This window comes from Pteropus vampyrus, unplaced genomic scaffold, assembly GCF_000151845.1.
Source record: "Pteropus vampyrus isolate Shadow unplaced genomic scaffold, Pvam_2.0 Scaffold19, whole genome shotgun sequence".
Lineage (NCBI taxonomy): Eukaryota > Metazoa > Chordata > Mammalia > Chiroptera > Pteropodidae > Pteropus > Pteropus vampyrus.
In genome coordinates, this window is record NW_011888800.1 from 15550439 (window position 1) to 15577445 (window position 27007).

Consider the following 27007-nt stretch of genomic DNA (forward strand, 5'->3'; position numbering starts at 1 on the left):
GGAACCCAGATTAAATCTCTTTCCAAAAATAACACAAAATTATGATTGCAGAAAGCAATGAAAATTCTGTAGTCAGTTGAAATTTTGTGCACCTATTAAAATGACAAATAAAAGAGCATTTTCTGAATACTTGGCTTAGAAGTTTGAGTTTTAATAATTCAGTATTACACCACCAGATTTTAATTCTGGAAATTCTTATATTTCAAGACAATTACATTCATCGTGTATGCAATAACATTTAATTTCTGGTTCCCAGGCAGCTGGCTTGTCCCTTGACATTAATATGGGTGGCAAATACAAGTTTATCCTTAGCCCAATCCTCATCGAGGAACTGAAAAGTCAGAAACAAGTTACTTCCCAGTAAACAAATCCTCAATGAACTTAGAAACTCTAGTCAGTTAGCTCAACATTTGTGGGCACTCATCTGCGTGTGCACATGCTCACACATACACACCAAAAATACTACATCAAACAGCACAAATGTTTTTTTCCAGTCTTCTCTTATTTATCTTCCCATTTTACTCATTATTTCCTTACCGTTACTATTATCTTTCTTCAGAGATTTAGTCATGTACTTCCCTACAAACCTTGCCCTTTCTTTTATTCAAACCTCCATATTTCCATGACTTTCCAGATCATGAAGTATCCACCTTAGAATATAGAAACCTAAAAGGATACTTGCATATATAAAGTGCAGGGGAAAAGTCTAAAAAACCATGCTGAAAACTCTCCAAATTTTAAAATACAGAATAATTTTAAAGAAAAGTTTAATATGATAAAATCTCACATTTTATTGTCTTAAAACTCTGTCACCAGTCTAAGTCGTTTTCATACATTCTTTCAATTTAAATTCCGTAATTACCCTAAGACCTCATTATATTGATGAGAGAGCTAAGGCTCAAAGAGGTAAAACCATGCCCAATATCACACAACTAAATAAAAATAAATCATACAGAATAGATAAGACAAGCTATCCCAAATTTGAACTAAAAAAAACACACACACAAAAAAAACAAAAAAAACCCCCTCAAAATGTTAAGAAAACAGAAAACAACTTAATTTTTAATAGCCAAATTTAGCAATAAAATGTTAAATAACAGGGACACAGAGAACTCATTGGTAGAGTTTCCCTTTCATATTCTGGATGACGAGAAATTATAGCAAAATCTGAAGCCCAACTACATATGAACGTTATTTTTTCTACCTTATCTTGACTGCTTATTGTAATTTATCATTTTAACGTCCTGGGCTTATCATAAACCTTATAATTCAAATAATTTGATGTTCAGAAGTCTTTGAAAGAATAAAACTTAGGATACCACTGAAGAAAGAAGATGATTATTTTCAGTTTCTTAGTTAATAGTCATCATGCTACCACTTTTACCTTGGCCTCTTCACAAAGGATTATATAATCAGCTTCAAGCAATACTGCAAACAGCTATAGTTTTAAAATTCAGGTCTTTGATTTTAGATACAGTGACATGTGAAAATTTAAAAAAAGATTTACTATACTCTTGCAAAAACAATATAGTTTATGCAATAGCACTATCGCCATGTGAAAATGCCTGACAAATAAGTTGTCAAGATTAAACTTCCCTGGCCAGCTGACTATAATAATCAAATCACTTTTGGATTCAGAATATGAACAAAAAATGAAATTTCTTCAAGGAATAGTCAAAAAACATGTGTCACAAAGCACTTAAAGCATATATATAGAAAGCAAACATTTGGAATAATACTTGAAGTAGGAATGATTAAAAAAAGATTTCACAGATTTCAAGAGAAAAAGAAAAACTCAGATTGTTACCCCTCCCCAACCTGAGGTTTTAAATTACAGAATTTTTTGAAGAACTGTAAATGAATACTATTTACATAATATTGCCTGGTGATTTCACAATAAACAGAAACTATTCTATTTAAAATAAAATCAGTTATAGCAAGCACTGCATCTGATAAATATGAGCACTTCTATTTGCTATTCTTAATCAAGTGGCTAAAAAAGAAATCACTATTTTTGAGAACTGAAGTATTTTTCTACTTATAAGTACACAAAGGTATAGCCAATTTAAAGATTTAATGTAGAATAATACAAAAATTCTATTGTCAAATATAAATTCGAAGTTTAAATTTTCTAATAATGTTACTATATTTGACGAAATTGTAAACCTCAGTTATTATCCTGAGGTTTTAATATTGAACGGGAACTTTCATAAATTCCAGTATAAAAAAATATATTTAGGTGCTGAGCCTAGGAATAAAATCTGGGATTCTGCCAAGACTATTCCTCCTGCAACAACACAATGGCAAAGCTTTTGTGTGACACAGCAACAGACCCAACTTTCTTGCCAATATCATGTTCCTTTATCTTTTGCAGCATTTGAATGAAATCAGGCTGCTCTTGGAAGTCTATTAATTCTTAAGAAATAAACCAAGGGAAAGGGGTAGCAAACCAATTCAAGAAAAACTTCGGTTTTTGTGGCTCTATAATTTTTTTAAAATTAGTAATTGATGAGAGTAATAACTCAAAAAATGGAAATAACCAGATTGACCTCCATACGGTTAGTTATTATTTAATGAACTTGGATCCTCTCAACATCCCTGCTCCCTTATAGCTCTCCTTCTGCAAATGAGTGCTTTATTATTGTGGAGGCCACCAAGCCCAAAGAATATAATAGCTTTCTTCATTTTGCTATAATGTTTATAACTTCTATGAAGTTCAAATTTTGGGCTATACCTAACAAATTAGGAAAACTGAGAAATGTCAGTCTTTAAAGTTCAGCAACATGTAGGTTCATGTGAAAAACTTTTTTAATGTTTAAGGACAATTTATTTTGCAAATTCTCATCTATTATTTAACTTAATACAAGTATACATCTATCATTGAAAATGATCAGTAATAGGCACAAAAGCCTGATATATTTTGAGTTATTTTCAAAGAAAAGAAATATTTCTCCTCACTTATCAAATATACTAACATTGATTGCTAAGCCTTACTAATGACAGGTACTTCTTGAAAAGAACAGCAATAACATCAAAACCAAGCCTATTCTAAAATATATCATTTATAGAAATAAGAAATAAAGTTTGAATATTAACTTTGAATTTATATTACATTAATTTTATTCATTAGAAATAAGTCACTGAATTAAAAAGGAGCCATTTGCACAACCAGGTGAAACTGAATGAGCAAAAGAAAATTGTTCAGAAATTAAGCAATATGCTAATTAGTCTTCTGTTCTGCTTTAATTTAAAAGAATCATTAGCTCAAAAAACTATGTGAACTCTATAATTTCACAATATTTGAGAACATGCAAAAAACCCCACTTTTGTTTACCTAAGGTATTTTAAAGATTTCCTATAATGTTATAAAAACTGGTTTTTCCAAATCCCATAAAAACAAATTGTAACCCATATTCTGTTTGATTATTACAAATACTGAATTAGTGAGGTTTAATTTAATAAGATTCTGCCATAATTGCAATATCAACTAAGTCAGATATGGAATTATTACATTTAAGAGGCCTACTTTAATTTTAAAATATGCCTTTAACCATTTGTGGTACGTCGACTTCAAAATCCTTTATTTTTCAATTTTCTATATGGACATTTAATAGAACATGGCACTGACTTTGCAGTTAGATTATACTACTACCTTTATCTGAACTGCACAGAACTAGTTGATGGATCAAATAATTAAAAGATTGTACAATTTGAGGTAGCATCTTCAGAAATCTTTAATAAAAAAGATAGCATATCAATTCTTTAAACTATGTCAAAATTCTCAATACGCTAAATTCTGAAAATCTGACAAATTCATAAACAATAAATTTTAGTTAAAAATATGTAACTTATTTTAAATACATTCCCCTTAACAGATTTTATTTTTAAAAACACCTCCTGCCCCCAAATACAGTTAATGTTTCTGGTTAACCTCATTCTCTCCCCAGTATTCTCATTTTTATCTTATTTTCCCCCCATTAAAGTGAGCACATTGTATTTTGGTTTCTTTTCTTCCTACTCATTGTTCAGATCAGCATTTTAATAATCTTTAAAGCAATGCTGTTCAAAGAAAACAGGCTATATGAAGCTAAAGAAAATTCCCTAAGTTCAATATTTTTCAAAGTGAGATCATTTTTCTAGACCTATTTATTAAAAATCCATGCAAAGCAAACATCACAAGTGGTAAATAGCTACAGAAAATGGGAAGCTTAAAAATAACGCCGTTAAAAACACTTCATTACACACCTTCTCTGTGAAGCCCTTTGTTTCCACTGAAAACCATACTGGAATCTTTGTATAAAAGAAGTTGCCTTCTGGCTGTCAATTGCTATACAGTCAGTAACTGAGGGATCCAGATGTCTGCAGTGGTTAAAACAAATGTTCAGTGGTGGGTGCTGATTCCGCTTCTCTCTGTGTAAGGTTTTTCACAAAGGCAGCAGAGTAAGAGCGCACATAGCAACAGCACTCACAGCTGATTGGATGGAAGGTGTGTTCAGCCACCCTGCTTGCTAGGTCCACTACAGCTTCCTGTCTACTTGGCAGCACTATTCTGTTGTCTTTGCTCCTCTTACCAACTCAGCTGTGTTTAGGTAACTTGAAAGGAAGAACAGTAGAGTAATAATGACAGAGTATTCTAGCATAAACCCCTCAAATGTGCATCTCTGGGTGCTTTTAAAAAAGAGAAATTCGTAAGGCAAACATTTCAGTCAGTGTTTCACATAAAACTGAAGACATAGGGGGTGGTGGAAAGAATTTATTACTTCGTGTTTCAATTAAATCAGGTCAAGTGAAACTCTCTGAAAACACAGAAATACAAAAATTTACAACAATTAAAATAAAGCATCAGCCTCCATCTACCTAGAACTATAAACTGCTTTACAATTAATTTTACAAATTCCTAGAAAAGTACAACCAGTTAATGAAAATGGGCGAGGGCCTAAAATGTTCCCCTCCTCAAATTTATACAGTGCCTTTAAACAGGACAAGAAAAGTTGAGGTTAACTGATTGATTAGAAAAAGATTTAAAAAGGAAAAAGTCAATTACTTAGAAACTCTAGCAGCAATAAAAGAGTCAACTAGGTATTCGCATTAAAACATAATACATGTTTTACATAAAACAACAATGGCATTTAGCCTAATTTCATTTAATTTTTCTATCATAAGATTATCTGGAGATACAAAGGCATAGGAGATTTTTTTTTCAGGTTTCAAGTATCGGGCTTTAATACCCTAGTCAGCACTACTTCCACAAGCTTTAAGAATAGCAACAAAAATCCTTCCCCAGCTTACAAAGATGTTTGGGGGAGTCAATGCAGGTAGCAAGAGATAAACAGATATGAAAGGTCAGGAGAAAAAAAAAACCCTCATTTAGGAAATACTTTTCCAGAACATCACATAAGCAAGGATAGTGTTTTCCAAACTTTTAAAGCAATGGAACCATTTTTACTTGCATTCTTCCAATACAATGCATTAGTGGTGGCTTTAGGATTTTTTTACAGGAGGTCTGTGGGAGTAGGCAGAGGCTACAGCAGAAGCACACTGTTTATTACTCAGATCTTTGTTTATCTGGAGTGTCTCGGGGGTAGGGAGCAGAGGCTGATGGAAATGTTGGCTCTATTAAAGCACCCCATGAGCACCACGAGGCTATTTTTAAATGACAGGCCACAAACAACACTGCAGTTTCATATCAGCCTCATAATCTACAAGATTCCTACTCCTGTACAAGCTTCTAGGATCCCTGGAGTTCTACAGCATACAAAGAAGAGTACACAGTATATAACCTGTAAGGGTTAAATCTCATTATTACCTTAGTATAAAGAAAGAATCTGATCACTTGGCTCTACAATTAGCCAGGGAGAGAGTTGCTAAGCCCTCCCAGAAATAAAATGAAGGAAGATGTGTTTGGGAGCACATTAAGCCTTTTAGGGTAAGTGACACAAAGAATAGCATAGGAGACAGAATAAGGATTTTGGAGTTAGGCCAATCAACCTGGGTTTAAAATTTAGAGTCTTCACAAATACTATTTCTCTTCCACCAGGAGTGGTCTCCCCCAACCCCTTCTATTGATGTCTCAGCTTAAATTTCTCTTCCCCGGAGCAGCTTTCACTGATGCAAGACTAGTCTCAGCCTCTCTGTGTTTTTTTATTTTTATTAGTACTTAGCTCATAGAATGGTAAATAATTATTTGCAAAATGACTGGTTTAATAACATTCCCCTCCACCACACGGTACGTGCTCTGAAGGAAAGTATTTTATTTGTCTACATTATTGCAAATCTAGCAGATGCATGGTTTATATACATATATTATTTGATTTAATTTCACAACCATGGGAGGTAAGTAGAACAAGTATCATTATTTGCATTTTCCAAATAAGAAAATCAGCTCTAAAAGTCTGTTTACTCAAGTCCTACAACTGGAAGTCAAAAAAAATAAATTAAAATTTTTGAGTGAAAAACTCTATAATTCAAAAATAGCCTCTTCCTATATTTTTCAAAAAAAGAATAATTATAATCCCTAAATTGTTTTGGAATATTTCCTTTGCTGTAATTCTTAAATCTTTTAATTAAAAACAAATGATATCCTATATTTATAATCTAAAACTAGTGGTTAACATCATATACAAAGAGAACTTATAAAAATATTAAACTTAGTCAGAAATATGTAATTATAAGTGAATAAAATACACTGCAAGTAACATGTTACATTCAAAAATGTAAAATCCAACCTAGAGGTTTATTTAGTAAAATGTTTCCTCTGTGCTGTTAGTTTTCTATTAAATTTCAAAAAGACACTTTATATAATTCTGAAGAAGGCTTGCTTTTCTCTGGTTTGTTCATTTTGGTATACAAAGGTGTAAATGAGTATGCTGTAACTTAATGGCATGTTATCTACTTTGTAGATCTCAAGAATCTAAGTTAAGAATCTGAATAATATGAAATTCTATACTAAACGCTAGGTTCCAGGTTCTCGAGTATCAACCTTCAACCATGAAAACCCCCTATTCCTTTGCATCCCACCTAGCATGGTCATAATTGTGCTCTCCAAATGGAGCAATTTAAGAAATATAAATTACTTATATTATTCTAATGTAAAGAAATAGGAAAGTAGATCTTCCATAAGTTTTTTCCTATATATTCCAAATATAAAATGGACTAATTTCAAATATCAATTGTTTCATATTATCTATGCACTGTTAGAAATAATTGAAAACTATCTACTTTTAATATACTTTAGAGATAATCATGCTAGCTTGGACACTTTCTAAACAAAAAGAAATATTGCTAAAAGAAAAAAAAGAACCTGCCAAAGGTAGTGATTAAATAGCTATTATATATGTAAGGCCCATGGGCCAGACATGGTGGTAATCTCATGTTTACATACCCATCTGTTTCCCCACGGATGAGGAAACTGGCTTGTTCCTTGCACAAGTAACCAGAACTAAGCAGGCAAAGCCAGGATTCAAATTCAGGTCTTTCATAATCTAACATGCATGCTCTTAACCATTACTATCCTTTCCTTAATAATGCCCTTCTTTTTTATACATTTTCATAAAGCAAATATGGCATGACATAAGAATAAAGTTTAAAGACAGAAATCTCAAGTTCACACTTTCTATTTATTACTCACTCATTCAATAACTACCAAGCCCCATTATACCTCAAAACTGTCACTGATACACTATACAATACAGGAAAACAGGATTTGACTGCTAAACAGGGAGCCAGACTGTAGCTACAGTGTGATCACTACATGAGGACACAATAAAAGATTCAGTCTGTGAAACTTCACTACTTCATGATCACAGAACCAGGGAAAATAAGGAAGTAGAAAAGAGCACTGACCCAGGAACCAGTGATCTGGGTTCTAAGCTAAACTCGCCCTCTAATCAGCTTTGTGATCTTAAGCACTTCTCTGAAATTGCTCATTTTTAAGTCAGGAATCATTCTGGGTTTTTGTTGTTGTTGTTGTTTCACCTGCAATGTTGATATGTTGTAAGGATCAAATAAGATAGGATAAAATTATTCTGAAAACAGCAACATGCTATATGTCAAAACTCTGGTGGGCTTCTAGGGGACAGTATTGTAAACATGTAAAAATCCAACCTCATTATTGGAAAGATCCCTTAAAGCAGCACAACATAATGAAGAAGAGTAAGATAATCTAGGAGCTCAAGTTCTCTCCACTTAACGAGCTGTCCTGTCAAATTATTTAACCTATCTGAAACTATTTCTTCATCTGTAAAGTAGGAATGATAATTTTTCTAAGACTTACAAACCACCTAACTCAGTACTTGGCTCTCAAGCAATTAGGTTTCCTCTTTTCCTTTGCAAATATCAGATCTACAAGATGTTAATAAAGGGTGAACATGCATGCATACACATACTCACCCCAACAAATAAAGGACAATACTTTAACAGTATCCCATATTAATAACAATGGGGACAAAATTTTACTTATTGACTACCAAAGAAAGATTTTTATGACACTGATATTTTTAAAGTTCCTTAAATATTTAATACACACTTCACAGCTCAATAACTAATTTTCAAGAAAGACTAAACAGCTAAAATTTAACACTGTTATCAGTTTTGGAAATTAGGGAAATTTATGATTTTTCTCATTAAATCAGTTTTTATTCAAAAACAAAAAGTTATGCTGGTAGGTCAGTACTGGGACAAATTAAGTCATAATAAATTACATTAATTTCCACTTGCATGGAGATTCCTAGCAATCATTATTGCTGAAGTGATTACCCAGTGATTTGTATTCATTATGACATGGTACAAATAAGCCAAGTGGCCAAACAGCAATCCAAGAATACTGTGCTTTTAAGAGCTAAAACACTTCTTAATTTTAAAATATTAAAAAGTACCTAACAGTTTTAATTGGGAGTCTCATTCTTTCAAAAAATTTTGGGTTATGATGACCTAGATTAGTTCTAGGAGCAAAGCCCTGTTTACAAAATCTAAGATCCTGGAGAGAAGAAAATGTTCTAGCCTGGTTTTTTTTTTTTGGCATCATTCATACTACATTGTTTAAAATGAGCTAGAACAGGGGTTATTTATAAGCTAAGCTACCGGACAAACACTTTGTCTAATAATATCTTGTACACACAAGTCAGATTTAATAAGTATACAGATCAGGTATAAGAATTCACTTTTAATATCCTATATACTTAGTCTTTATAATTAATATCACCTTAAAATATATGCCAAGATGCCCTTTACCTATGCCTATAAAGATATGCTCTGGGATATTAATCTCCTGCTATTATTTTATAAAGAATGGTATGTTTGATTCACTCTTAAAAATCTAGAACCAATAATGAATTTTTTATTCTGATAAAATGTTTTACTGAAAATATTTCCATGGAGATAATGTATGTTACATTTACCTGTGCCTTACAATTGTAACTTTGTGAAATAAGAATATTTTGTAGATGAAGAAATCGAATCATAGGGCTTAAGGCAGCTGGTAGGTTACCTAGTTGAATCATCTAACTGAGGTTTAATTCCAAGTCCTGTGTTGTTTTTTCTCACAACTGCCTATCACTGGTAGATGTCATTATGCCAATAATAATACAAATGACAAATTCTGCATTTAAAATTTTGAATAATGTTAGCAGAAATCTGATAAAGTAAACCAGTTGTGTAGAATTAAATAAAACTCATGTAGCTTTAAGAAAGACTCAGTTGTTAAGTGCCCAAAGTTCTAATACTATTTGCTCGCATTTTTTAAAATTTGCTAATTTCGGACTATTTCATATACTCTTGTTCCCAAATGATATGACTAAACTCTTCTGGCTACCTATAACGCCTCAAACTCTAACATATCTAAAATTGAATTAACTTTCGTCTGAAGAAGAGTCACCATTATTATTCTTCCCAATTCCCTAAGCTAACAAACTTTGGAGAGAATCAAAGTAGCCACTGATTTATGTGTTTATTTAGTGCCTGGCATAACCACTTACTCAGGTTATGTCGTCATAAAAAACCTATAAAATGAATGCATTATCTCAATTTTAACCAATAAGAAAACTGAAACCCAGAGAAGTTAGGTAATATGATCAAGCTTACATAGAGGTGAACCTGAATCCAGATCTTTCTAGTTTTCCTAAATGCTAAAACAATCTGTAAGATTAAATGTGCTGTGAAATTAACCTAAGGTGTTGGGGTTATCATTTTATTTTTAAATAAAATAGGAAAAAGAAAAGATCAGCCACCATTGCATGAGCAATGACTGTAAAGACTGCTGTTTGGAGAGAGGGAGTGTTTTTAGGGGGCAGCAACATCAGCTCTCTTTGTAATTGTGGGCAGTCAAAAATATTTAAAGCTGCTGCTCCATATATGATACTGTCTCTCAATTACCACCATCCCCAAAATGTCCCCAAATAGGTATTTGGTTCTATCTATCACATTCAACCAACATGGACTTCGGAAGAATATATTAAAGGTTGATATTAAGGTTTTTTGTTTGTTTTTTGTTTGTTTTTCTAAAGAGAGTTTGAGAAAGTAGTTGCTAGAAATTTATGACCAGAATTCACACATCTCACTGGCTGCCATAACTCAGTTCTACAAACCCTTCTTTACTAGAGGTGACATTACACTACTAGAGACAGATGTGTAGAGACCCCAGAGGATTCAGAATGTACAAATTCTATAACTACTGAGTATACCTTTCTGTGTAGAGGGAGACAGGAATTTTTTCCTCACACATATGCTACAGTCCATTTGTCCATCAAAGTTCTCCATTTTCAACAATTTCAGTTTATACAGTTATTTCATCTAGCAAGACAGTGGAAAATACTTATCATTTGAATACCTCAATAGTTTCTCACCAGAAAGGTTCCAGCGGCATTGCGCAGAGGGGAAACCAAAAAGACCTCATGAACTAAACCTCATTTGAAATCTGCACTTACTGAGAATAAATTTCATTCCTCATTCTCAAAAACAAAACAGAACACCCAAACACACACACACACACACACACACACACACACACACACACACCCCCATTCTTGAACCAAAAATATTTGAGACCACCACAAATACAAAAGAACAGCTGAAGGTAAGAAGTTCCATAAGTCTGTGCAGGTCATCTGGTACTCTTTTCTCTTCTTGAAGAACTTATCCTACTTCCCTCTACCTGCCCCTCTTCATGCCTCTTCCAAAACAGCACAAGGTAACCTCCAATTTTGATTTGTCCATTGACTCAGGAAAAAAAAGTCAAAAAAGACTACATTTGACTACAAGGGCCAGAGGCCAGAGGCCATGTTAGTTCTTGCTCATCATTGTATTTCCAGTACATATGTGCCAAGTACATAGCAGGTGCTCAATGAATATTTGTTTCAGAGATGAAAGGGAAAGGAATTTAGCTGTCTAAAGTTTTACTGTATTTAACAGTAAATTCTAAAAATGTTATTTCATCAATATACTGTGTAATCACTAATTTAATATTTATTACAGAAGGCGCTGTTCATTAGAATTCAGATGACTTTGAATAAAGGAACATTTTGTCAAAATATATGCATTTTGGTAGAAACATTTTAGAAATCAAACATCTCTGAAACTAAGTCAAAGCAAGTAGTCCATGTTGTCAAGCCCCTGATTTAGTAATGAGTCTATATAAATTATAAAATATTCCATGCAATATCCCACAGAACACAGCTGGGGCAAATTGTCTATCTCAGGCTATACTTAAGCTATCTAAATACAGAATGAAATACAGTTGACTCTTGAACAACACAGGTTTGAACTACATGGGTGCACCTATATGAGAATTTTTTTCAACAAATATATATAGTACTGTAAATGTACCTTCTCCTTATGATTTTAATAACATTTTCCTTTCTGTAAGCTCATTCTACTGTAAGAATACAGTATATAACACATATAACATATATGTGTTAATTAATTGTTTATGTTTTTGTTAAGGCTTCTGGTCAATAGTAGGCTACTAGTAGTTAAGTTTGGGGGGATACAAAAGTTATATGTGAATTTTCAAATGCATGAAGTGGGGGCTCAGTGCCCCTAACCCCGGCATTGTCCAAGGGTCTATTGTACATGTTAATGGAAGCCAAGCTTTGACTGCACTAGCACAACAGTAAAATGGCTAATAATTAGGGTGACCATAAAATTCTTTGTCCAAACAGTGACACATTTAGAGTGAAACAGGATCAGACACAAGAACAACAGGCATAAACCAAGACCATCCCAGGTAGCATTTAATCCATCCCATTCTCCAAAAAAATCTGAACTTCATTGTACAGTTAAATAGAGGTACAAAACAGTTAACTCAAATTAATTTTTAAATGAATTTTTATTTCATGAAAATCACCGATGTAAGTCAAAATATAGAATTTGTGATATTTTAAATACTTCACAACTGTGTCAGTTTTTCAAATGTCCTTTTAAAAAAAGTGTCCATATGTGACTCACTGTGTCCTAGCTTATTCTTCTCTTAAGGGAGGGGAAGATCAACTCCTCACCATGAAGCACTGACAGCGATCAAGCACGCAACAGGCACTTAAATGTTTTTTTCAAGCTTCTAATAAATGTCACCCTGTGCCAAGCACCAAGACAGATGTGAGAAACACAGCAGGCAATAAGTCAGATGTTGTCTCTGCCCTTGGAGAACAAATAACAACAACAACAAAAAGTGAGAGAGACAGTCTAAAATGAGCAGATGAAGCACAAAGTGTGTGACGAGTCCTGGTCAGCCTTCGGTGTCTAGAACATGCCAAGCTCTTCTTAAATTAAGGACCTTTGCACATACTACTCCATTGGCCTAGAATGTTCTTCCCTTCACTCCTTACACAGCTGGCTCCTACTTGTTCTCCCCTGACTTTTCTCAGAGAAGCTTTACCTGATCGTCCTGACCAAAGAGGGCTGGCTTATCCCTGCTCTCGGTCATCCCCTTACCTTCTGTGTTTCCTTCAGAACACTTAGAATGTGTACTTACCTAATTCATTGAAGAAATGTTAATATATTAACAATAAGAAGTGACATTTTTTGAATATTTCTTCAGAATCAAATACAATTCTAAGCACTTTACATGGATTACCTCATTTATTTAATCATGATGCCAGTTATAGGTATTATTACTAGCCCTGTTTTTCACATGATAAAAGTAAAGACAGATTTCTTCTATATTTCAAAATAATAAGCTTACACTGCTATTTCTTGATTTTTTAATTTTAGATATTATTTCTAAATTCTAATTTATTCATACTCTATTTTTCTTTTTAGCATCTTAGTTTCAAGGATGAAATATGTCTTTTACTTTTAAGTCTATTACCATTTCACTTTCTTCTAAAAGTATGTATATATTAACTGGAGAACAATGTTAAAATAAAATCACCTAGCCTTTGTTTCTTTCAAGTTCCTTGAGGAAGGATGGATGACCACTATGTCATTTCTGGTGCCAGAACCTAGGGGCAGTTTTGCTCTTGCTAGAGGTAGTGTATAGAAATTACTCAACTGGTTAGCAGGAAATTTGAGTTTTATGTTTGTAGTTGGACACATTAGTTTTTTTCCTCTGAACTTTATGTTTCCTCAACTGTAAAAACAAAAGTGACACATGCTCTACTCTCTAAGGACCTTTCCAATTCTGCATTCTAGCAATAGCATGATTTTGAGAGTAATTTCAGAATAACAAAAGCGCTTCCATGTCCTAGTTCTCCATAATGGAATTTAATATGTACCACCATGAAACGTGAGGATTTTTTTTCATTGTTAGACATTCAGAGTCCCCTGGCAGATATCTGAACTCTGCAACATAAGCTACAAGACAGAGCACAGGCCAGGTTGTTGTATGCAAGACCACAGAAATATGCCTCCAGGACCAGCGTTCAGTCAACGCAATAATTAATATCTGGATACACTTCCTCAAGAGCATTAGGTATTTTTCCTTATCCCAACTTCTGAATAGTGAGTATGCCAATTTAAGAATATACATTTCCAGAGAAACAGTTTTAAAGAAAGGAATTGTAAAGGATGGACTCTAAGATTTCTTGCTTTGTGCTCTATCACAACACACTGAACAAACTCCTCTTATGGCCAAATTTTTTTTTCTTGAAGCTTTAGTTGGGTAAGAGAAAGGATACATGTCCAGTCTCTCCTTCACAGAGCTAGGAAAGCTTATCAGTATTTTGGGGATCTCCTTGCTCTCGCAGCTCACATTAGCTTGGAAGGTATAGGGGCCTCTCATCCCACAGTTAAAGTTTTTGTCAGCAATTATCTGGACTGAGAAGGAATCTCTAACTTTATCCTGTTTTTGTCTCCTCTATTTGTTATAACACTACTTTATAATAAATAGTGTAATTTATAACACTATAAGAGAGTATCATAAAACAATAGCTATGGTATTACCAGTATCGTGTGCTATGTTGACAGTCCCAAGAATTTTCATAAAATGGAACACTAATCCCTCATATATTACAAAGAGAAAGTAGAGCAGTAACTCTTCCAATTACTTTAGTCTACATGCTATCCCTTGAACATCTTTATTGTTCAGAATGTCCTCTATAATAGTTCTTTCCCTCTTGATTTCTGTGTTTCCATCTTTCCAAATTGTACCTGTCTTTTAAGGCTCAATACAGCTGCTGTCTCTGTTGAAAGACAGCTTCTGCTCTGAAATTAATCACTCCAGCTGAAATTAATCATTCCCTATGAAGTCTGATAGTGGACATTACTTTTTACCATTTATTCAGTTATCAAGTGTCTTGCATTATGTTTGTGTAGTTATCTCATTTGATTCCACAATAACCTTGAGAAGTGGGCATAAATATTCTCATTTAGAAACAAAAACTGATACTAGAGAATTCTTAGGGTTACAAAACTAACAAATCATAGAAAAAGAATACATAACATTTCCAATAATAATAAATTTTATGCTACACCACAAAGATACTAAAATGCATGCAAGCATTCATTCAACAATAAATATTTACTGGGCAGTTACTAAATGCCGGGCACCAGTCCACACATGGGGAAACAGCAGTAAACAAACATCACTAAGTCCCTGCCCTCATGAAGCTTACATTCTTATTGGGGAGAAAAAAGCAAATAAATAAATATAGAACATCAGGTTAAGCAGCAATAAGGACTGTGAAGAAGAATGATGCAGAGTAAAGAGACAATGAAAGAGCTGTACTCCTTTTTTTTTGATCTGTACTCTTTAATAGGATGATCAGGGAGGTCTTCTTCTAGGAGGTGACAACCGAGCAGAAAGTCAATCGAAATAAAGGACAGTCATGAGACTTGTATTCCAGAAAGGGACAGCAAACGCATGGGGCATCAGTGTGCTTGTGGTGACTGAAGAACACCAAGATCAATGTGCCCAAAGTGCAGGGAACCTTAGAAGAATACTAAGAAATGAAGTCAGAGAGGTAGCCTGAAACTTTAAGATTAAAAATAAAATTCTTCCTAGTTCGAGCATAATTTGTTTTCAATTTAAAAAAATCTTGAAATTTCAGTCATTTTTCTCTTAAAACCACTTTATTGAAGTAATGCTTCCTTAAAGCTAAATAACGAAAAACAGCTAAAATCATAATTAACTATTCAATTTACATGACCTAACTTTTCCCCCAAAAGCCAATAATTTTATTCACTTCTATCTTCATGTATTTTTATGGTGTACTCTCAAACCTTTCTAAATGTTGTCCAACATCAGGATCTAACTCGCTTTCTGTAACAGGAAGCAAATTGCTTCCTTAAAAGGCAATGTGACTAGAGATGATATTAGGATGACTAGGGAAATGTGAATATAAACTGCATATTGGATAATACTATTGTGTCAATGTTAAATTTGAGTGTGATAACGGAATTGCAGGTATGTAGGAGAATGATCTTATTTTTAGGAGATATATGCAGTGGGGTGATGATAAATGTTTAACAATTGGCTCTCCAGATGAAAAAAAGCTGGCTTTGTAGCAATGTCAACTTCTACTGCTGATTTTAAGCAAACAACCTGATGCAGAATTGGGAAGAAAAGCACAAAATTAGCTTTCACATACCAGCCAGATCCATGTATGCAGGGTTAAGTGTCATGATGTCTGCAACTTACTCTCGACTTATAAAAACAAAAAATAAAAAACAAAAGAAACTCCTGTCTGTCTGTCTCATCTACCTATCTACCTATTCAGTGAGAGAGAAAACAAAAGTGGTAAAATGTTCACAATCAAGCTATGAAAAGGTATTTAGAATGTTACTTGTATGATTCCAACTTTTCCATGGGTTTGAAATTTTAAAAAATTAGATGTAAATTAAATTACAGAGCAAATAAAGTAGGCAGGTTTAAAGAAGTCCTTATGGATAATTCTTTTATAAAATGAATAAATCATAATTTCATCAAGTATACCAAATACGATATAGAGCTTTAACCTAAAGTTATTTTTAAGACCTGACCTCAAAAACAAAAAGCAATTTGCCAATATTAATGCTAAAATTACACATTCTCTTACTATTATAAATTTAAATAGAAATGGCCCACCAGACAATGTGACAAACCATGATTTCCTAGATGTCAGAATAAAGTTTTATAAATGGCCTGATTTCAGATATTGATACCAAATTTTAACTCTATTCCAGAATATATAAGTTTGGTAAGTGGGAAAATAAAAATGGAAACTTCATATTAATTTAAAATGTTAGTCCTCAACTATAAATTGGTTCTGCTTCCAAAAAGGATAAGATTTCAAGTTGAAATAATGGTTATACTTGTAATAAATATTATTATTTATAAATAATGTGAGTTATTACTAGATTCCCAAGCTAACCTACCAAAGTTTCTTAACCTAGAATGGTCATTACTTGCAGCACCATGGAACTAGTCTGAATTCTGCTAAATTCACAATAGCAGAAGGGCCATGCTCCAAGCACTGAATCAATCCTAAGTAATATTCTGAAATAAAGAAAAAAGCAATTTGGGGCACGATCTCACCATTCTCATATTTTCCTTCACCTTCTTTTTTTTCCCCCCTTGCCCGGATCTCTTTGCCCTAGTGCTGCTCTAAATTACGGTATGTCATCACCTAGAAATCGTTGGTGTGCTCCAATTACCTACTTTCTCTTTCCCATTACATATGCATTACAAATATATAGTTCAATGCTGGTTTTGAGTTCCTTTGGTTAAATATTGTAGAATACAAGTTTCAGAGTGACAAGATAAAGGTCTGTTGATCTCTTCTGCCTGTTTTTACTAGCCTTCACAACAGAGCCCTCATTTTCTCAGTGCAGCTAATCCAAGTTGTATATCCTTGGAAGTAAAACACTTACCAATCCCTACCCTATGCCAAGCATATGCTAGGTGCTAAACCATAGGTTCTCAGTTCTTTCCCACAATCCTTAAGGTTGATGGTGTTAAGATAAAAAGAACTAAAGTATGTAATTTGCTCAAGGTCATTTGGCTGGTAAGTGCTAAAGTTAGACTCTCTATGTCTGACTGCAAAGCCTTAGGGTGTTAACTCTTCCTGCATTATAGCATGCTACTAAGAAAGACACCTTTGAGCTAATATTATATCAAAATATGGTCATCATTTCAATAGTCCTCAAAAAATGTATAACTAAATATACATTTATTAATCTAAATGAATTTCTAGTTGGTATGTCAGGACAACAAAGGAAAACTTTAAAAATAATAAAAATCAGACACTGTGTGAATGGATATTTTTAGACAGGGTGGCCCCAACTAAGATGCAGCTGGCTATGCTTGGGAGCATCTGGCCCTCTGCTCATCTGTATAAACATTCCTGCCCATAGGGTAACCTAGTCAACATACACATAGCATTCCACAGCTAACAAAGTTCTCTGACACATTATCCTACCTGAAGCTCTACAGAAACACTTCGAGCCCTGCACATTTCACAGACAAGAAAACAGGTTTGGGACTTAAGTCATAAAACCTGTAAGTGACAAAATGAGTCCCAAACCTAAACTCGAAATCCTTTCAGTCTTTTGCTTTTTAACCTACCCTACCTTCTTGTCCTTGTAAACCTAAAGTTCTCCAACCAATTTAACCCATCTCCCTCTCCCTCTCTCATAAATAGCAACAGGAACAAATCCAGTATGGTGGATGGAGAGCAAATGTTTGTGTGTGGTTCCTTTGTTAATCAGATGTATATAAACTGGGGGAACACCTATACCAAACAGTTTTTGCCTACTCCTTAGTTATTTTACATCATTTTATTTCAATTCAGTGAGATTTAACCAATTTTAACATATAACTTTTCTTTAAGTAAATTGTAGACAGGTATAATTTAAATCTATTTTTTTAACTGGGAATAAAGTTGTGGTATTAGCCAGTAGTCAATAATTCAAACAAATTCATTAACTGGCAGAGTTTCAGTTGGTGTCAGTAAAACAATCAATGATAGCTAACCATCTGCTTTTACTCCTATTTAATCCACCAACATTGAGACATACTTGTCATTCATTCTTTCAACAAATATATATTAAGCACCTCCTATGCACCTACAATGCATTTACCATGTATCTGCTAGGTGATGGGAATGCAGCTGTAAACAAGAAACAAGGTTCTTACTCTCACAGAAATTAAAAGTCTAGTTATGGAGACAGACAATAAACAAAGAGAGAAAAATTACAAGATGCAGTACAATATTTATCAAGGAAATGAGATTGCTGAGACACAGAATAGCAAAGAACATCTAATTTAATAAATAATAACAGCAGCTAACATTAATTGAGCACTTTAGACATGGTAGTCAGAGAAAGTCTTCCTGAAAAGTTAACACTTAAGCCAAGATCAGCAGAATGACAAGGAGTTACCAATGCGATGGCTGGAGAGAAAAGCTTTTAGGCAGAAGTAGTGCATATAAGACCCTGAGTGATAACTAAACACCTAAAAGGTGGCCAATGAGGCTAAGCATAGTCAACAAAGGGAAGAAATGGAAAAAGCCTTATTGTAATTTTTCTGGATGAGTATCTTTCATATATTTATGAAAGTATGAGAAAACTCAACTGTCTAATCTATTACTGTCTAATAGATTATTGCTAGGTATCTCTGTTATTGCACATGGATTACTAATAGTTTTTACTAACTACTGACATTTTTACCCAGTCCATCCTGTTTCAGCTTAGTAAGAAAGTCTGATGTAATCAAGGAACTATTCATATTTTTCACCCATTTGAGCAAAAACAGAATTAATTACTTTGATTTTGGTTTACACACTGAGAAATAGTTTCTAGGTACTACAATTTTGATTTTTATTACAAAAACATTATTAAATTATTCTAAGTTTAATATTCCCTCAGTTTTTAAAATTCTCAGTTTCAAATAAAGGGAAAATTTTAGCATAATTAGTTACAAAGTTGAAAAGGGCAAAAAAAATATAAATGTTCTTCGTTTAACAACTAATTTTTTCTATACTAGTTCACAATGCAGAATGATCAGGCCCCCCTAGGTTTCTTCACTTTTTGAAAAGAAAATCGACTTTTTAGTCACCCTCTATGTATACATAAGCCTCTCAATTTGCCTTCCAATTATCTTTTTTCTCTTCCTTTGAATGACAGTGTTCCATCCACTGAAATCATTTCCTTCTTACTGGATGACAGGCAAAAACATAGACCAGGAACCTCTATGTCAATTCCTTTCGTATGTGAATCTCAGAAGTTGTATCAAGCCAGCAATTATTTGACAGCTCCTGATGTGTCAAGACCTATCAATGTAAATGGATAATAGACCAACAGTAGCTGGTTTTTAACTTGAGATTACAGTGACTATACAAAACATGTACAGCTGAATTATCCCTTTTGTCCTCCCAGCTTTTCCTAAATGATTGATTTCTTAATTTAGAATATGTCCAATAACAATAACAGTTCACATTTGAATGTTTATTATGTACCAGCCACTATCCAAGCACATTACATACTTTAACTTATTTAATCCTCAAAATAACCCTAAGGCAAGGTACTATCACATCCCCCATTGAAAAGATGAAGAAGCAGTGAAACAGAGAAGATAAGCAGCTTTCCAAGATCATAATACTTACCAAATTGGTTTTGAGTTTTCCTTGAGCTTATTTTTAAACCAGTTTGGTCCCAATATTTTATAATATTTTAACAAAACTCAGTGTTACCAATCAGAGAGTTAAAAGCATGTACTTGAGCTGACATCAAATCTGGGCTAGCTCTCTTATTAGCTGTGTAACAATGGGGAAGTTACCAAACTTCTCTCTGTGACTCAGTTTCATTTATCTACAAAATGGAGATGACAACAGCATCTACTTCCTTGAGCAACTGTGAAGATTAAATGAGTTATATATGCAAACTACTTGGAAAAGTGCCTGGCACACAGTATGTACAAGTATTAGCTGTTATTACTAACACCATCACCTCCACCTGTGAATTTAGTAAAAGGCTGCTCTATTTAGTCAACATTTCATTTCTGCCAACATCTGTCATTTCTATTGTTTGATTTACATTGGCTAACAATGAACTATTCTTAACCAATAAGCAATGCAGCTAATTCCCTTCCTATATTTTTCTAGTCCTTACCACTTCTTTTCTCCTACTTCAGTTGCCCAGGAAGGAATCGTTTGAGGTTAACAGGGTTACATTAAATGATAGGTAAGTTCAAAAGCCATTGCAATAATAAGGCTAACGCCTAAATTAGTAATATAATCAGGAAAGGGGTGTCTTAAGTCTGTTCAGACTGCTGTAACAAAATATCATAAACTAGATGGCTTACAAAAAATTTATTTTTCATAGTTCTGGAGGCTGGGAAGTCCAAGATCAAGGTGCCAGGAGATCTGGTGTCTGGTAAGAGCTGGCTTCCTCATAGATGGCTGCCTTTTCACTATAACTTCAGATGGTAGAAGGGGTAAGGGAGCTTTCTTGGGCCTCTTTTATAAGGGCACTAATGCCATTCATGAGGGCTCCCCCCTCATGACCTCATCACCTCCTAGAGGCCCCACTTCCTACTACCATCACCTGGGGGTTAGGGTTTCAACATACAATGTTTTGGAGGGAAACGAACATTTATTCTACAGCAGGGTTTGAAAAAACTAAGATAGCACTCCTTTCATTTTTAATCTCAAAAAAAAAAAATCAGTTTGGTATTTCCATGTAAAACAGGTTTTGCACAAATAGTTTTTACTTAAGAATCATAAATGCCCTACAATGTTTTCAAATATGAATTGAAACACAGTATGTTTAAATTATTAATTTATTGATGATTTACTAGATTTTATAGGCCTTAATCTTTCAGAACAGTTAATAAACTCAGATAACATTCTTAGAAATGTCTGATGAAAAAGCTTTATAACCAAAGCATAAAGCATAGCAAATTGGTATTTATCTTTTAAATTAAAAAGATTTTGATTCTCCTCAGATTGTTGTACAATACCATAAACTTAAGACTTTTAAACTTTGGGAACTTTTAAAATCAAAACATTATTTTGAAACATGTTTTTATAAGGAAAAAACATTACTCATTCAAAAATAAATAAAATTTAAAATACTGTACATTTATAACATATGTTTTAATTACTTCTACATGAAGATCACACTTTAGACTTCTCTTGAAACAGTGAACGTTCAATACACATCTAGGATCAGGTCCAAACTTTTCATCCTTGAGTACAGGATGGAGTACAGAGCTGACCAGTTCTACTCAGCAAGTAACATCATTAAAAAATCTGTTCCCAGGAAGCTTAGTCTACCCATGTCACCCCTTACATAGAGAAATTAAGCTATAATTGTAATAACAAATGACGGTATAAAGAAATAAATTACACATATATGACAAGCATACTTCTGCAGTTTTTATATTTTTCTCAGATAACTATATATTAAAAGTCAATTAAATCTGTTTGAGCTTTAGCAGGTTGAATAACTGAATATAAAACAAAACAAAATAGTGAGTGTTAGGTTATTGTACTTTGAATTATTTCCTTACCTGAGTTGAATACATTTTGTAACTGACCAACATACAAGCATCTGTAATGTCTTATTTAATTATGATCACAGTTATCACTTAATTTATAGCTACTATGTGCCAAACACTGTCATATTTCATTTTAACAACTATGAAAAGTTGGAATTATTTTACAAAGAACTTGAGACTCTCAGTGCTTAAGTAATTTTATGAAGATTACACTGATAGCAAGTAATAGAACAAGGATACAAATACAGGTCTGATTCTGAAGACTGTGCTAATGACAACATCAAAGTGTCATCTGTGGCACTTTAGTACTGCTCAAGTAATGTTATAAAACTGCTCAAAAACTTAAAAAATGTTTACCTCAGACAACGGTAAAACACTACTGACTACTGTGAAATGCAGCCATCATGTTACACCGTAACAGCTTGATTATCTGAAAGTACAGTAGAAAGCTCTCCTGACTTTCACTTAACCAACAGTCAAGATTGATCAATGCTTTCCAAACCCTCCATAAAAGCAAACTAACAGACACTAGTAGCTAGTAGGGTACAGCAGGTCCTTGAATAATGTTGTTTGATTATAATGTTGATGAGGAAAAAAAAAAAAAATCGATTCCCAGACAGCATTTCTGTCTGTGTAGAGTTAGAATATTCTCCCCATGTCCGTAAGAGTTTTCTCTGGTTTCTTCCTACATCCCAAAGATGTGCATGTGAGGCGAATGGCATGTCTAAATTGTCCCAGTCTGAGTAAGTGTGATGTGCCTGCAATGGAAGGACATCCTGTCTACGGTGGTTTCTGCCTAATACACTGAGCTGCTGGGAAAGGCTCCAGCTACTTGCGACCCTGAACTGGAATAACTGGGTTAGAAAACAATTATCTTCCTTGTTTTTATTACTCTTTCTTAAATGTATACATACCTCACATTTATTTCAGTGTTTAATATCAGAAATGTTTGGAGTGTTTATTTAGAAGTGTGATGATGTTTTTGTGACCACAAAAATGCCGTAGGAACTTAACTCTTGTTTATATCAATTAGCCTATGGTAAAATTGGTTGTTATACTCTGTTTTGCTTAAAGTCACAATTTCCATGACGATATTTGTAAGGGCTCACTGTATTTTTTAGTTGCCTGCACAGCTTTTAGTTCTACTAATTGAGTTGTACGTGTAACTAGTATTTGGTGTTTGTTCCCAAACCAGTTTATTCCACTCGAGAATAACTAACTTATTTAAATATTATATAAACCAATGAAATGAGTACAAAAAAAAGTTATTTCTGTGAAAACTATTTTGAATGCTTTGGAAAAAGTATATTTTGATGTATATTCCCTCTCACCCCCAAACAAATTCCTGTAGACTGTGTATATACAAGACACGTCTAAAATTGTGTGAAACAATAAATACTAATTTTTAAAACCTTTAAATGATTCCATCCTCAGAATCCTCTGTACAGTCTTTTTCACTTTAAAGAAATCAAAACTAGAAATCTTAGGTGTATATTACTGGTGTGGTTTATACAAAAAAAATCATATCTAACTCTGAAAAACAGACTCCATTTCACCCCCCAAAAAGAGCCTTGATCCAACACTGAAAGATAAGTGAGATAATTAAGGCTGTTACTTTTTATAATTTCTCACTTAAATTCGCTTTTTCAACTAGTCAACCATTATACCTAATCATGTAGGATAAGAGGCTTCTATTGTACTTATCTGATAGTTCACTAAGCAAACATCTCAAAGTTTCTACACTTATTCATACACTTTACTCAGATTCTGAATGAATATCTGAAGGGTTCTCCTCAGTGTCAGGCACGGTTACCTAGTTCTCTAGCCCAGAGACTAAAAATGGTAAAATTAAAAGGAGGCAAAAATAAGCATATTAGCAACAGACTGTTGACAGCATGGGAATTTTAAAAATCAAATCAAAAAAATACATATTAGCTGAAGAGGTTTAAGGTAGAGGCAAAAAAAAAAAAAAAAAACTTAGAAATGTAAATATCTCTTTAGAACATTTCTAGATCATGACAGAATACAAAGTTGAAATTCGTTACAATGCCCCTTTTTCATGAAGTGAAGATTAAACTACATCGATTCCATATATCCTTTATTTTTTTAAAGGACAAAGAAATATTTTAGAGCTCTGTCCACATATCATGATTATAATTGAAAATATTTTTGGCATTTAAAGTTTCAATTATCCAGAAAATTCACTCATGTAGAACAGTTTCTTAGACACCAATGTAGAAAATAATGAAGTATTACTGTCCTCTAGCAAAGCGTAGCCCATAACTGTGCCTTTCCAACTTTCAGGTCAAGAAATCAATTCAATGAGTGGGAATACCAATTTTTAAAAATAGAAACAGAACAGTAAACACAAGAACATATTGCACATTGCAAGGGTAAGTTTGTTTTGTGAAAGTTTATTACAGTATTTCTATACTATTTTGCAAAGTAAAAGATATTACTTATTCTGGATCTGGTCAAAAGAAAGCCATGGGCCTAAGGACCCATATTATTACCATGAAATATAATTACAATAGTAAACTTGCCATCCTATCATTTTTACTTCATAATGTTAAAGAAAGATACAATTTTAAAGGGGAGAAAGTCACTTCTTTAGGAGTCTTGATGAATAAATTTATTTTTCCTAATAATTTATGTAAGTGTATAACTAACACGTTAGTGTGGTTAGTGCTAGCTTTGGCTAAAACAGAGATTGTGTGCAAATATTTTTAAACTGTTTATGACCAACAGAAAAAAAAAAAACAACCCAAAACAAATAGCGACTTTGATTTTATTTGCTTGTTGATTCTGAGATGCAATTACTGACCTTGGTGCCATTTTCCCAAAGTCACTGATGTAATCTAAAAGACTAAATAAATTTGGCATTCTACACAAACAACTTGCTTAGTAGCAATATACTTGCTAATACTTATGCATAAATAGCTGATTTTAAGAAACAGCCAAACACTTGAAATTAATTTAAGCCACTAAATTAAATATGCCTTTCTCTACTTCTTTCTAGTGCATTTTAAAGAACATAGTACCAAAGATGTATTTTAACTAGAAAAGAAAATTTGTCTTTCTAATCCACTTTGGAAAAAACATACGGAAAAAAATAACTAGTTTAATATATCTTTATGAGTATCTAATTCATATGAAGATAAATTAACATTTCTACTCCCAAAGTCTCAGATTTGGAAGGAACTCTGTCATCTAGTCCAACTCTTTACAATAATCCTCTTCCTACAATCTTCCTTGGAAACAAAGCTCCATCTGACTGAAAAGCCTTCACACCTCACTATTACTATATTAAAATCTCATCTTGGCCATGCCATTATTCAAAAAAAAAATTGATAAATGAGTTTTCAATTCCTTTGAAGTCTTTAAAAAACACAGGACTTATTCTCTTAAGTCCTAAAAATACGGGTTGGGAAAGGAAATAACATTTATTTATCACTAGGGATTTCAACAGCCCTAACTGTCCATATACTGATATATTGAATAAGGCCCTGGAGTACTTTGCAAAGTTTTAGACTTTGCCTAAAGCACAAAAAGTCAGCTAATGAAAGCAATACTAACAATAAAATAATATTTGTCAACTCAATCTTAAATTGCGTCAACTTATCAAGTTCAAATTCTTAAGTTGAAAAAGATTGTAAACGTCTTTAAAACTGAAGTCAGACTGATTTTACTTAAAAATGAGTAATGTTACTTTAAAATACCAAGTACTGTGGCAACAGATGCAAATTCTGTTTTTGACAATTTCATTTTGAGTTACACTGGAATCTCTCTTGAAACTACTCCTTCACAGTATTAAAGAATATCCTCCCACCTAGATCCTAACTCTCTCTTCCATGTACCCTTCTCTACCTTACCAGCTGGAATCTGTAACAGAAACAAGTAATCATATGTAATACACAAAGAACTGATCTTGCCGCAGAATGAGGTTAACGCTTCTAAAATGGGGAACAGGAAAAAAAAAACAAAACCTACTTAAATAAATCATTTACCTCGGTCTGGCTTCATTTTCACATTCAATTTCCACCCCAAAGGGCTGTGAAATACACGTGTGGGTTCTTTCAACAGGCTCGCCGCTGATTCTGTGGCTACTGCAGTTTGCAAAACGCTAAAAGAGACCAAAACAAAATTAATCAGGTCCTGCTCTTACACGCAGACCTTGCAAGAAAACTACTGTTAACAGTTAGGCCTCTTCCTGGCACTAGTTGAAGTGACAGCACCATCAGCAGGTTTGAAAAAAACAAAACTCTTTCTGCATCGTCTCCCCCATCTCCTCCAGACAGAGCACCCCTCTTCCCCGCCCCAGTGCTCTCCACGCCAAAGTGTCCTTCTTTGACACAGTGTCTCTGAACCAAAAGGAAGATCTATTTATAACCTGGAGGTACAGGCAAGGAAAAAAAAAATCAAGCAACACAGGCTAACTAACCCCTTTGTAAAAAACGCCGCTGGGAACAGTGGCACCTCTGCAGTAGCTGGTATAGAAATTCTCCGACTTGGTGCCTGGGCGCAGGAAACTCTTCAAGACCCCCAGGCGCCTCCCCAAGTGCTCCGCCCACTCCGCGGGGCCTCACCTGTGTAATTACCCTTTGGCTAGCCTTCCTACCGCAACTGCGGCCAAGTTTACACAATAAGAGAGTCAGAAAGCAACGCGAGTCATCTCCTCGCGCCCAGCCCCCAGCCCGAACGAACTCTACCGGGCAGTCAAGGATCGCCCCCTACCACCCCTATCTCTGAGCGGCCAGGCCAGAGGTGGACCCCGGGGAGGGGTGCACGGATGGGCGCTCGCCCCTGGTCTGCGCAGCCAGCCCGCTGCGGGCCCCTTCCGTCTCGCGCGGCCCGGGACTTCCTTCAGCCCCGCCGCACCGATTGCCGCGCCTGCCCCTCTCCCCGCCGGAGAGTTGTTTTCATGGTTCCCTCAGCCGACCTCTGCTGCCTAACTCGCTCTTCTCTCCGGTCCCGATCCCTCCTCCTCTTGGCACTTCTCTCGGCTGCTCGCCCGGCGACTCACATCACACTCCCACCTCAGACCCGAGGCTCCGAGAGGCGCAGGGCCGGCTAGAGCGGAGTGTGGCGCGCAGCGCCCCCCGG

General features: G+C 34.3%; 1 protein-coding gene across 9 annotated transcripts in view; it reads right to left on the bottom strand.

The window, feature by feature from the left end:
- FAM214A (family with sequence similarity 214 member A) overlaps nucleotides 1-27007 on the bottom strand; it is an 82785-nt gene that overhangs the window by 54056 nt on the left and 1722 nt on the right. For 3 of the 9 annotated variants that reach the window (XR_895624.2, XM_011355130.2, XM_023527862.1), the window contains exons 1-2: nucleotides 26844-27001; nucleotides 25912-26027 (exon numbers count right to left, since the gene is read on the bottom strand). Coding sequence is in view for 8 of the 9 variants with exons in the window: in XM_011355130.2 (XP_011353432.1) it covers nucleotides 25912-25927 (16 nt within the window). In the remaining variant the exon portion in view is untranslated. Of the gene's footprint in view, nucleotides 1-25911; nucleotides 26028-26345; nucleotides 26759-26782; nucleotides 26802-26843; nucleotides 27002-27007 lie in introns of those variants that run through there. The other 6 variants (XM_023527865.1, XM_011355135.2, XM_011355128.2 and 3 more) reach the window with 5 other exon arrangements.